The sequence below is a fragment of the Molossus molossus genome, unplaced genomic scaffold, assembly GCF_014108415.1.
Source record: "Molossus molossus isolate mMolMol1 unplaced genomic scaffold, mMolMol1.p scaffold_m16_p_22, whole genome shotgun sequence".
In the NCBI taxonomy this organism is placed as follows: Eukaryota; Metazoa; Chordata; class Mammalia; order Chiroptera; family Molossidae; genus Molossus; species Molossus molossus.
The window spans coordinates 27368141-27381873 of record NW_023425358.1 but is presented as its reverse complement, the minus strand read 5'-3'; the positions used below and the strand labels follow the sequence as shown (position 1 = coordinate 27381873).

Here is a 13733-nt window from a genome sequence, read left to right as displayed (position 1 = left end):
AGGCCTTTGTCGGGCTTGCCAAATCCTGGATTCATCTGCACTGGGCCTCTCCCACTCGATTCCAGCCCTCCACCCCTCTGGAATTACATCTGTTCACTCAAGTACTGCCTTCAAAGGTATTTGCTGAGCACCCACTATGAGTCAGACAATGAAAACACACGGAGACCAAGACAGGCATGGTCCCTGCTTTCATGTACCTTATAGTCGAGGAAGAAAAGGATATTAAACAAATAAACACACAAATGAATATATAACTCCAGAGAGGTGAAGTGCCATGCAGGAAAAGTACAAGTGTCCTCTTTCTTATATTTGTTTATCTGCCTTAACTTCTACTTTGTTAATTCCACAAATACTTACTGAACACGAACTAAACGGCAGGCACTATGCTAGGCACTGTGGATACAGAGGAGACTGACCAATAAGATGACCCCAACCTGTGTGGAGCTCACTGTCCCATCCAGAATGAAGCACATCATACGTATGCAACTGAAAAACCCTCAGAGACTTTATGTGCCTCAAATGTCATGGGCACTGATGAGCAGTGCAACCTGCCACCCTGAGAAAAAGGGGAAACCTAAGAAGTGTGCCAAACTCCGTGTGTCTGTGCACAGAATGGCACCAGCACAAGGCTGGTCACTGCAACATTTTCTGTAACAAAAAAAGAATGTAAACAAGCCCCGGCCGGTTTGGATCAGCGGTTAGAGTGTCAGCCTGCAGTCTCGAGAGACCCAGGTTTGGTTCCCGCTAAGGGCATGCGCCTCAGTTGCCGTTTGTCCCCAGCCCTGGTTTGGTTGTGCGGGTGGCAGCCACTTGATGTGTCCCTTTCATGTTGATGTTTCTTTCTCTCTTTCTCTCTCTCTCTCTCTCTCTCTCTCTCTCTCTCTCTCTCTCTCTCTCTCCTTCCCTCCCTCCCTCCCTCCCACTCTATCTGAACAAAAAAAATGGAAAAATGCCCTCAGGCGAAGATTTTAAAAAATGTAAACAATGCGATGCCCATTCAAGAGGGGCCTCGTTATATCCACTCAAAGGATTAGTCAACAGTCACACAGAACAAAAAACTCTTTATGTAAAAACTCTGTGTACTACTCTGAAACAAATTCCAAGACTGGTTAAAGAAAAGAAATAGTGAAAGAAGAAGGTATGTACAGTACACTATCACTGGTATGAAATCAATTTGGTCACACAGTGACTTTATCTACGCACACAAGGAACTTGTCATAGGGGGTGGTCCTAGGTGGTGGGGAAAGAGCTGGGAATGAAACCAGTATATCCTACGCCTGTTGAACTTTGAACTGTTTGGTTTTTTTTGTTTGTTTGTTTTTTTATCCTCACCCGAGGACACTTTTCCATTTTTTGTACAGATAGAGTGGGAGGGAGAGAGAGGAAGAGAGAGAGAAACATCGACGTGAAGGGACACATCGAGTGGCTGCCACCCGCACGACCAACCAGGGCCGGGGACAAACTGCAACCGAAGTACGTGCCCTTAGTGGGAACCGAACCCGGGTCTCTCCAGACCGCAGGCCGACGCTCTAACCGCTGAGCCAAACCAGCCAGGGCTGTTTTTTTGATGTGAAACAATTTTAATTTAATTTTTAATTGAAGTAATAAGCTTGCTGATAGTGCACTCAGAACTATATTGCTGTTCCCTCTTCCTGGAATGTTCTAACCATGATCTGGGCTTGGTTTGTTCTCTTATAGCCTTCAGTTATCTGCTCAAATGACACCTCCTCTGAGAGGCCTTCCTCCCACCACCACCCCCCACTAAACTCTCTCCTCCGACCCAGTTTCCTGCTGCCTGACTTCACGCCTCATCATTTATTTCCCACAAAAGTGGAAGTTCCATGAGAAAGACCCTCTGTCACATCCCCTGCTGCAGCCCAAGCGCCCGGCACATAGGAGGCCCTCAACAAGCACCTGAGCAACTGAACAAACTACGATTTGTCAACATCAGCACTGAGCAAAGGATTCAAGACAGAAAAATTAAACATGGTCTCAAGCTCCTGAAGCATTCTGTCCATAAACACAACATTCTGTTGTTAACCACCCCCCCACCCCACCCCCATTGACTATCCCACAGGCATATTTACCTCGGACAAGGTTATAAGAATTCACTACAGCTGAGCCAAGGAGGGAGCCTGTGATGAACCATCTTACAAGGAGGCCTTTTGTTAACAATGAAAACAGCATATCCACTACCCGAGAGGCTTCAGTGTTCTTATCCTTTAATCATTACCAACAGCCATTCCATGGTCATCCCCAGAATTGTGCTGGGAAGCTCCCAAGGAAAAAGCCATCAATATGTCTTACTAGCTGGCTGCTTCAGGGAGAGGTGCTTTTGGTTTTCTGAGGCCACTCCTCATTTACCTGCACAGACCTGTCTAAGTTTCTACAGCCCTTTCACACCTGGTCTGAGCCCATCTTCATGACAACTCTTTGAGGTGGATGGGGTGGGTGGTACTTCTTCCCATTTTGCAGCTCAGAAGTTAAGTACTTGGCTGAATCTCATGGTCAAGAACGAGATCCACTCCATGCTCCTCAGACTCCTTTTCACTAAAACCATAAAATCATTCCTCCTGCCCTCTGCTAAGCATATCTAGACATTCAAAAGAACCGCCCAACCTGGCCTCCTGGGCCACCTCTGGTGAGTGAAAGACAAGGCAGGGAGAGTGGAAGGAGCAGTCATAGAAAAGGAGGAAAGAAATTAAAGACCAAAACACTTGGCAAGAATTCCATTCCATTAGCCAGTTCAACACGGAAATCCAAACACAGGGAAAGGAATGATTAGCCAGAAAAAGACAAAATGATTTACATCAGTGTGTTCACTGCTTCCCTTGTTTTCTGGCTGTCTTTCCCTCTCTAGCCTGACATGTCTTCCACAAACACCTCAAAGGCAGGGGCCACATTTCTCTTGCTCATTACCATATCCCCAGTGCCAAGCACCGTGCCTGACACAGAGCAGCTCAAAGGTAGCTGACGAACAGATGAATGTTATTATGTTGTTCTCATGCCCATCCACCATAGTCACACACCTCAGGACAATTCCGAGTGCCTGGTCACCCAGAACTAAGAAGAGCACATGGCACAGAGAACGTGCTTAAATATGCCCAACTCTTTTTTTTTTTTTTTTAATCCTTACCCGAGGACATTTTTCCATCTTTTGTACAGATAGAGTGGGAGGGAGAGAGAGGAAGAGAGAGAGAGAGAAACATCGATGTGAAAGCGACACATCGAGTGGCTGCCACCCGCACGACCAACCAGGGCCGGGGACAAACTGCAACCGAAGCACGTGCCCTTAGCAGGAACCGAACCCGGGTTTCTCCGGACCGCAGGCCGACGCTCTAACCGCTGAGCCAAACCGGCCAGGGCAAATATGCCCAACTCTGAGCAGAGCTGACCAGCACTCCCCAAAGACGCAAGGAGCCTACCAGTTTGTTCCAGATGTCCCCCTGCCGCTTGGCTCTCGAGGGAAAGACGATGCGCACCAGGAGGCAGGTCCAGGACAGGGCCAGCAGGGCGGCCGAGCCGCTGCTCTTACTGCAGAGGGAAGAGGGCAGGAAGCGGTAAGTGCAGAGCAGCAGCCTCCATCTTAGGACGAGTGGTCACCGCAAGGCCCTGCTTGGTATGGAGAACCCTAACTTAAAACCAGCTCCCCAAAAATCATCTGTGACAATCCAGGACCAAGAGTGCAGGCGTCATCAGCCAAACTACCATCTTTTTGCACTCACAACTATAAAAACAAAACCAAACGATGATTTCTCCTATTCACTGCCTGGTGGGCATCTGGTTTCCCCTCCTGCCATCCTGGCTCCTCCCTCCATTCAGACGGCAGCTGGCTGGGGTCATTCAGAGCTGCGAAGGGGAAAGGGACAGACACGCTCACCCCTGCTCAATGCAGCTCACCTGCACCAGATTCTCCCAAGCAGGACTCCACCAACCCTGTGGGCCACCAACTTTAAAACTTACCTGGGGACACCTGCTTTGGAGCCAATGCCTGAAGACTGCAGGGAGTGCAGAAGGTTCTTAGCAGTGGCTTCTGGCTGGGCCTCAGCCAGCTGCTGGATGGCTGCCTGCAGGGCCCTGCGGGAGGCTGCATCTCTAGGGGGAAGGACGAAGGGGATAAGTGAGCATGTGGACATGGGGCAGAAACAAGGCAGCTTAGGCAAAGCACGGTCTTTCTCAGGAAAGTCAGGCTGCACTGTATTCCAGAGGGTCACAGATGATGGGATAAGGAAATAACTAGATAAATCTACCTCCTCCAGGAATTCCGGAAGTAGCTAATAAGGGCAAACGAGCCATTAAGGCTGTAAGGGCAATGCCTACATTTAAGGAACACTATGGGCCTCGCTACGCCCAAGGCTTTGCATGCATGACTGATGCACTTGTGGCTGGCAGGCACTGTTCTGGGCACTTCACACTTTCTAACCACCACCTACACGGTAGGTAACAGCGTCATCCCGTTGGCAGGTGAGGAAACTGAAGCACAGAGAGGGAAGTAACTTGCCCAGGATCCAACAGCTGGATGTGGCACAGCCCAGATTGGACGCAGGCAGTCAGGCTCTAAAGCCTGGGCTCTAACCACTACCCTCCACCACTACCTCTCTGCGCCAAGTGCTCTGGACACTGGGCCGTGGGCTGGGATTCACCTGTATCGATGCAGAGTCAAGCAGAATAGCTTGCAGAGCCCTTTCACTGCTCCCTCTGGCAGATCTGAAACCAAAGATTACACAAAGACCAGTCACTAAAAACTACTTCGTGGGCATCTGCTTGAGCCAAGCATTCTATCAGACACAATCTCTGCCCACTGGACACTCCCCATTTATTTGAAAGAGAATTCCCAAGAGGAAAAGGCAATGACAAAATAGGACCCCAGGAAAACACCTGGTACAGAAAAGCTCTCAGGTAGACATCTGTTAAATGAATGAAACTAAGGCAATACAAGTGGCCTCAAAATTTACCATGCTATCGAGTGGAGGTGCTAGCGGGCTAGGACTATTCTGCCTCTCAATCTGGATGCTGGTTACGCGGGTGTGTTTAGTTTGTGATCATTAAGTGAGCTGTTCGCTTATACTATATGCACTTTTATTTATGTGTATTCTAATAAGCGATTTTAAAACCTAGGATAAAAATTAAAGTACTATGAGGGATCAGAAGAGGGAAGAACGTGGAGTGGTTTCAGAAGGTTTTAAGGACACAAACACTTGGCCTAATAGATTAGGAGGCTATGGAAAAAATGGAAAGGAAGGGATGTCTGTGCTGAGTGGTGTTAACATGAGCAAAAGCACAGAGATAAGAATGACAATGCCTAGGACACAGGAGGAGGAATAATCACACCCAACACTTCATTAGTGCTCAGAGGTGCCAGGCCCTGCTCTAAGCACTCCCCACACATGAACCCATTTAACCCCCATGAGATGGGTACTGTGACTGAGCCCATTTTAAGATGAAGAAACCAAAACACAGGAAACCAAGGCCAGCCGAGCAAAAGAGAAATTGTGGTTGAAGAATACTGCTCAGCAATGGAAAGCCAATCTGTGACAGGTTCTGCATGCCAGACTGAAGCATGCAGACGAAAAGAAAGGTCTGACAAGAGAAGAATGTAAGCTGAGAAGAGACAGACTAAAGCGGGAGGCACCAAGGGCCCACAAAGGGCTGGCACAGTGCCTCACACTTCAAGGACATGCATGATGGAGGGGAAATGAAGAAAGGGTAGGGACCCACTTCCCCCAGACCCAGAACACTGTATCGGTCCATTGGATTTGGGCTATTTTAGTAAATGAAGAAAAGAGTGACTGAGGTCAGAGACAGGTTGTAGCTATGAGAACAGTAATAACAGCTAATATACACCGGAGCTTACCACACACTGTGTTAAACACTGTCCACACAAGTTCTTCTCACTTACTCCTCACACCAACCCTGTGAGGGAGGCTCTACTGTTCTTGCCATGCTCAAAGCAGGGAGTCCGGCTCAGACAGGTTGAGTACCTTGAACCAGGTAACACAGCCTGTAAGTGGCTGAGCCATGGCTAGAACAGGAGCTCCTCTGACCCCAGAGCTGAGCCCTTCATCACTGACCGCTGTACTAGAGGCCAATGACTGGAAAGATCAGGCACAGGAGATGCTGCATCGGCAAGTGTCAAGTTCAAGTACACGAAGCAGGACTGAAGTGAGCATCAGAGAGACCTCAGGGGCCAGACTGAGCTGAGCCATGCTGACCAACTGCATCTAGGGTCACACTGCTCTGAGAAAGTTTTCAACTCCTCAGCCTGGCTGGGCATTATCTCACCCCAACTTTGGTTAACTCACTTGGTTACCTGCTACCCTAACAAAGGGATAGGTCAGAATAATGACCGCTATACAATGGTTCCTGCTTAGACTCAGAAAATTTAAAAATTGGGAACAATTTTGTGTGGGGGTTGAGGTGGGAATAGCTAACTTCCCACAATCAGCTTGCATATCAAAGGCTATAAACATTTTACAGCCCTGGCCAGTTTGGCTCAGCAGTTACAGCGTCGGCCCACAGACCAAAGAGTCCCAGGTTCAACTGTAGCCAACGGGCACGTACCTCAGTTGCAGTTTGTCCCTGCCCTGGTTGGGGTTGTGTGGGAGGTAACCAGTCAATGTGTCTCTCTTACATTGATGTCTGTCTGTCTGTCTGTCTGTCTGTCTCTCTTCCTCCCTCCTGCTCTATCTGAAGATAAATGGAAAAGTATCTTCAGGTAAGGATTAAAAAAAAAAATTTGCCCTGGCCGGTTTGGCTCAGCAGTTGGAGTGTCGGCCTGCGGACCAGAGAGTCCTGGGTTCGGTTCCTGCTAGGGGCAGGTACCCAAAAAAAGAAAAAGAAACAAAAAATTTTTTACAAACATAATTCACCCCAAACTGTAGAATTTCAGGATGACTAAAGAGTAAAATCTCCGAAAGGTCTTAGAAGTTCAAAAATTTCACCCACACATGTTAAACTCCTTCCTCCATTGAATGGGCAGAAGTGTAGATTTCAGCAGTCATTTAGCAGTGGGGGCAACCACTATAGTTCAGAAGGTGTGTACAGGTAGTAAGCAGTCATATGACAGCCTTTTCTAACTAGTGACCGGAAAGACTTTTGAAGGTGCCATAAAAGTCACACACTGAAGCATTAAGACATGGGAGACTCTCAGAAGCTCACAAATAGCAATCTACTTCACTTACACACCACTTTAACAAGCTTGGGTATGTTACCAGATGACAGCAGACAAAGCAGCAGATGAGAACTTGGGTGAAAGAGGGGTAGAGAGTGGGCTCTTGACTAGTAAGAGGGGAATGCTGACAGAAAGGTGACCCAACCCTCTACAGCCATGGTTCCCGAACTCCACAAACACAGGAGTCACAGTGAGGACTTGCTAAAACACAGACGCTGAGCTCCCTCCTGACCCAGCGTTTCTGAATTGGTGTTGCTGGGGTGGAGCTGAGAATTTGCATCTCAAACCAGTTCTGAGGTGATGCTGATGCTGCTGGCCTGGGAACCACACTTTGAGAACCACTGCTGTATTGCAGAACCCAGCAAAGGAAACTCAAAAACTAATTCGGATTGATTGGATGAAGGCAAACTAGTCTTACACACCCCAATAGGTAGCAGAGACAGCTCTCTGTTATGGTACAGATCAGGATGACTATATGTGCTTAGCATTTCCTAAAATGTGTTTCCCAGACCCTGAACAGGTTTGCAAAAAAAAGGGGGTGGGGGGGTAAGGAAAATATAGGATCAAAGAAAGCTTCATAAAATTAAAACACCTTCCTGGAATATGCTGTGAATCTCCCAGTGGGCACTAGAAAATGTGACATCTCCCACACTTGATTTTGGAATCCTTTACTGACCAATCACCTGCTACCACCTCGCTGAGTTCCACAGAACACCATTTGAGAAAAATGATAACCCAAGTCATAAAGAAAATTTTTTGCATCTGGTAAATTACTTAAGAAAGATTGTTGATATCTTTTAGAACTGTTTCCAATCAAAATGGTTAAAACTGTAAAAAGCTTTGGTACCTAAATGGATAAACTATCCACCAACCCAACTGTTTCAATGCAGATTATAACAAGCAAATACAGAAAGTCAAAGCAGAAGTTATTACAAGGGGAGAAATGAAGGTCATGGTTCTAAACAGAGAACACAATTTTGAAATGGAATCATCTCTAGGCCACATGGATGGAAAATAAATACCTTTTCCAGCAACACATTTCCCCAGATCACTGAGGATTTCTCTCCGTTCCTTCACACTGGCTGTTGTCACCTTCCCTGCAAAACGCTTTAGTGTCTCAGAAACCTGTGAAGACCAAGTCCACAGAGAACGTTTCACCAGTCAGACTACAAAACAGTGGATGTGTACGTGCAGAATTCAGGGAAGAGCTAACTCAGGGTTTCTCAGCCTCCACTTTGGGCAGGATAACTGTGTGGTGGGGGGCTCTCTTTATCAGCACACCTGGCCTCCACCCACTAGACCCCAGTGACAGCAGTCCACTCCTTCCACCCCAGTTGTAACAATCCAAATTGCCTCCAGACGTTGTCAAATGTCTCCTGGGGAGCAAAATCACCCCTAGTTGAGAAGTACTGCTTTAACCCAGTCAACTGGTCAATATAATTTACTTACACTTGAACAAAAAGAGGCAAGACAAAAGACAGAAAATATCTGTTCAGAATCATGCAAATTCTAGTGAGGACCTACTATGTGCCATGTATGTTTCCTTTATATCATCTCATGTAAACCTCCCAAAAGGGGCATGTCAGTACCTTGGCAAGTCAGTAGTGGGGTGTAGGCACAAGGGCTAAAGGGTGAAGAAGTTAAAAGAGTGAATCCCAGCTCTGCCTCTTACTAGCTGTAGACACTCAGTTAAATGACGTCATCCCCTTGGTCTTTAGTTTTTCCATCTATACAATGCAGATAATAGCACCTACCCCCTGACTGTAATGGATGTGAGATTACATAGAGCATTTACTGTCATCCCAAGCAAAGAGCTGGCTACTACTACTAACCAGCCTTCGAAATGGCAGCAGCATCCCCATTTTACAGGTGGCAAAACTAACTTCGAGAATGAAGTCATTGCTCAACTGGAGTTGAAAGCCACAGCACCTGCATTTTTGAAACTAAACCTGAAACCAACAGGTCTATAAACTGATGCTAACAAGTTATTAGCTTTCAACCCTCATCCTAGTTACTGTAACTGTATCCCCTGCACAGAGACATAAGCCTAAGACTCAGAGAGGAGGGAGGTTTGCAAATATTCCTCAATATGCTCCTGAGCAATGTTCGACAAAGTGGGCAGGTCGCAGAGTGGGGCATAATACCCAAGTAACTAACACACTGGTGCCATCATCTTTTCAAGTGTTTTTCACAAACTGGCCTTATTAGCAAAATAACACTGAGGGTGCGGAGAAATAAAATAACGCTGTTTTCCTTATATGTCTATCCCTGCTTTAATTCTATTGGCAATGAAAAAACTTATGTCCGAAATTCTCTTGTGCATGATTTATGGTTTGAATGCTGTCTTTTGTCTTTATAGTCACACATGCATATAATTAGTCTACGTTGAAGAGTTCTCAGAGATTTGCTATAAAGATAACCCCTGCTCTTACCCTCAAGGCCCACCTCGCCAATTCTGGCTGATCATTTTGGTAGTTATCTCCTTATCTCTAAACAACTTGATTGTGCTGCTTCTTGATTTTTCAGTTTTACTGCATTTCTACCATAGCTCTCTTTTCTTCTCCAGCCCCACCACACACAGCCTCCCCATATAATTCCTCAGTTTCATAATATAGGCTAGTTCAGTAGTCAGTGTTAACATTGCATGTAAATGGCATTACCTTCCATTTAACAAACTGTGCTTACTATCCTGCACAGCAATTACAAACCCTTACTAAACCCTCGTTTGTAATTGCCCTTTCTCACCTCACCTCAGTTTGCCTTGTTTTATCTGTTCTAATTTATCCCAAAGGTTTTGCCAATGGCCTAAATCTCAGTACATTTGGCCAGATCAAGTATTCTACCAAATTCCATCTTCCTGAAGAAGTCTCACCCAGAGCTTTCTGACCTGCCCCAATTTTGCAGGTGATCCTCTAGAGTTGGAACCCTGAAAATGTAATCTTTCTTGTGTCTGGGTGAAGCACAGCCTCCATTTTGTGAAGCCCATGCCAGTCTAAAAATGTTCTAGCCTCCTAGTTGATATAAGTTTGCCTGGATACAGAATTCTCGGTTGAAATCATTGCCTGTAGAAGACTGGGCACTTCTCTACTGAGTTCTAGCTTTCCGTGTTGTTGTGAAGTCCAATGCCATGATGATTCTGGATGCCCTGTATAACACCTGAGTTTTGCCCCCTGGAAACTTCCAAGATCTTCTCTTTCTGTCCAACACTCTAAAATTTCACACAAATGTGCTTTATTGTGAGTCTGTTCATCCACTGTGTTGAGCATTTTTGGTCTGGAACACATCCTCTGATTCAGGGAAAGTTTCTTGAATTACTTTCTTAATGATTTCCTTGGATATTGGACCTCCTGCACTAGTCCTCCCAGTGATCCTGTTTCACACCCTTGAGAGAGAAAAAACTTCCAGTCTTGTCCAAGGTGGAGAAAGAAAGCTGGGTATCTGACTGCATCTGAAAATGACTGTCAATTAATCCTCCTAATTTAGACCCTCCCACCCACTCCCAAACACACTTCCAGAGGTTAGCTGATACTGCCTCCCCCACCCCCGCAATTGCTATAGGTCAGAGATTCCACAATGTAAATGCAATGTCAATTGGGTTGTTTCTCAGCTTTCCTAAACTGGCTTAGCATTCATTTTCCTTGGGTCTGCTAAATCCTTTTCATCACTTTCTAGCTTCCCTAAGTTAGCTGCTGTTGTCTGCTCCCCATTCCCCCAATCCTTGTGGGACTTTTTTTTTTAAAAACCCTTACTAGTTTTAGTAAGGTCTGAAGTAGTAGTAAAAAATGCATGCATATATACAATCTACCCTCTACCAAAATACAAGGAGCTCTACTTTGTCTCACTGAATCCTCACAACCACCCCAGAATTCCCACACAATCTTTCTAAGATAGTATTAAATTCCTGGCTATAGTTTCTCTCACAAAGACGAAAGAGCTTTTCAGGTTCAAGGCTCTCCCTTTTCCTAGTCAGAAAATGAATGTTACCCACTTCAAACCCTGTCAGAACAAAACTGATGAAGGCACCCTAAGATCCTTCAAAAAGTCATTCGCTGGTGAGATCAGATGCAAACAGCTTTCAAGTTCACAGATTCCCCTCCAGTGCGGCACGGTCCACTAGAACGTTCTGTGATGATGGACATGTTCTTTTACACTGTCCAATGCAGTAGCCACTAGCCACACGTGGCTACCCATGCACTGAAATGTGCCCAGTACAACTAAAAAACTGAATTTTTAATTTTATTCATTTTAACAAACTCAAGTAACTATTTGGCTCTTAATTAGCCACATGGTCAGTGGCCACCATACTGAACAATACAGCTCTGGAGAGATGGGTTTTTTTTTTCCACTTTAGAGAATGTTAAACATTCAATGTGTTCCCCCAACCCCTTTAAAAGTACCCAACAGACTAAGAAGCTTTCAAAATAACTCAACTTGAAACAAATTGCCTGCTTCTTGCACAGGAGACTCTCAATAAGTATCTTTTGAATGTTTAGGTTAAGTGGTCACCCTCTGGCACCAGGGCCACCATACATTAATCGATCAGCTTTCTCACCCTGGAGACACAAGTGAGCCAAGCTGTCCTTTAGAAACCTGCTTCTTTTTACCTTAACATTGTCTTTTCCCTCTAAAACACAACTAAAAGGAGGCGGGGGTGAAACGAAAAAGTTTCCCCAAGTCCTTCCCTGAACTATGAAGTACCCACAGTTGACAACACTCAAGGGTGACAAGACTCCTCCTAGATAATTTTTTAAAACATCTAACCCTGAACCTAATAACAACAACCGATATATAAGGAGCTCTGCTTTATCTCACCGAGCCCTCACAACAACCCTATACGATCGGTATTATTTTAACCCCACTTGGTAGATGAAAAGACTGAGATTTGGCGGGGTTAAGTCACTTGCCCAGCGTGTCACAGACACCGACGAGCTGGGGCTCCGACTCGGTCTGAGATGAGTCCAAAGACTACGCTGAAGTCCCTGCACATAGTAGGTGCTCCGGAAACATTTGCTGAATGTTAAGTTTAACGAAGAGTTGGCATTGGCCGGGCTCACTGCCGGGGGGCGTCTGAGAAATGGAGCAGAGTCCCCGAAAGGTGAACTGCTGCTACTTAAGGGTCGGGGAAGGGCCCCGCCGGGGTCCAGCTGCCCAAGCCGAGGCCGGAGCCCCTAACGCCTCGAGTCCGGGTTCGGTCTGCGCCGCCCGGGCCGGGGGCCGAGCCGGCCTAAGGGGGCTCCGGGGCCGCGCCCTCCGCTGCCGCCTCCCCCGGGACCCCTGGGCTAGCGACACGAGCGGTCCCGCACCGGGGCCGCCGTCCGCGCAAAGTCGCTGGCCGCGTTGGCCCCGCAGCCGCCCGCCTCACCTGCGTGTCCGCCGCCATCCTACCGGCGCTGACTCCGGAACTGCTTCCGGAGCGCTTCCGGGTCACGGCGCGGGCCCACGCGGCAGGGCGAGGCCGGGAGCCCGCTGGGGCCACGGCCTGGCGCCCCCGGGCGGGACGGCGGTCGTCGCTGCCCGGCGCGGCCTGGGGAGTCGGGACGAATCCGGTTCCCGGGCCCACCGATGAACAAGGCCCGGGGCCGGGGGCCCGCTCTGCCTGGCCTGTGGGAGATGAGCCTCTTGCGGATTTGTGACCCAGTGAAACCGCCCTGCAGCCTCTGACCCACTTGAGTCGTCTCATTTTTTAGAGAAAGTTTCCCAAATGGCAGGAACTGAACTAGGTAAAAGGAATAGAGGAAACCAGTGACTTGTCCTGTTTGTAGCCCAGAAGTGAATGCCGTAGTGGTTAGAAAACAAAGGTACATTTGGGGTCAGGGAGGGAATCAAGAGCTGAGAGGAGCCGACCCAAGCTAAATGCTGAAAGCTCCAAGCTGGGCACTTAAGCCAAGGCTACCGGGCAGGAGGCTAGGGCCTCACGGTTCCAGAGGGGTCTGAATTCTATTGTGTGCAGATCTGCCAACTCTGTAAACCAGTTTAGTGAATAGGGTCTGCGCAGCTTAGTTATTGGCTCTTTAGCAATGGCTTTCAAACTTTTGACCAGAGACGGACATAGGATTCACACCTACCCTTTCAATAATCTCATTAAAATAAGTCACCACTGTTTGAAAAACCCTAGCAATCAATGACTGCTTATCTTAACTGACATTAAACCTACTCCAAAATCCTTAGAGGAACCCAGACTAGTGATTCATGACCATGGAAGTAACTCTAGTACAATAAAAAAAAAAAAAAATGGCAACTGGTACAGCTCAGTGGTTGAGCGTCGACCCATGCACCAAGAGATCACGGGTTCGATTCGCGGTCAGGACACATGCCCAGGTTGTGGGCCCAATCCCCAGTGGGAGCATACAGGAGGCGGCCAATCGTTCTCTCTCATCAATCTCTCTCTCCCTCCCTCCTTCTCTTTCCTCTCTCTAAAAATCAATGAAGAAAAAAAAAGCCCCAATAAATTTAATTTCCTTTAAAACACACACACACACACACACACAGTTAATGCTGGCTGGGCCTAGAAAAAGCATCGGATATTAGGAGACCAGCATTTCAGTTATAAAGATTCCCAAAT

General features: G+C 47.1%; 1 protein-coding gene across 2 annotated transcripts in view; it reads right to left on the bottom strand.

The window, feature by feature from the left end:
- GCN1 (GCN1 activator of EIF2AK4) overlaps positions 1-12563 on the bottom strand; it is a 59249-nt gene extending 46686 nt beyond the window's left edge. The window contains exons 1-5 of one of the 2 annotated variants that reach the window (XM_036276253.1): positions 12534-12563; positions 8194-8296; positions 4644-4707; positions 3964-4095; positions 3426-3534 (exon numbers count right to left, since the gene is read on the bottom strand). In XM_036276253.1, the coding sequence (XP_036132146.1) occupies positions 3426-3534; positions 3964-4095; positions 4644-4707; positions 8194-8296; positions 12534-12551 (426 nt within the window). In that variant the 5' untranslated portion in view covers positions 12552-12563. The remainder of the gene's footprint in view (positions 1-3425; positions 3535-3963; positions 4096-4643; positions 4708-8193; positions 8297-12533) is intronic. The other variant, XM_036276254.1, reaches the window with a different exon arrangement.
- Positions 12564-13733: the final 1170 nt, after the last annotated feature.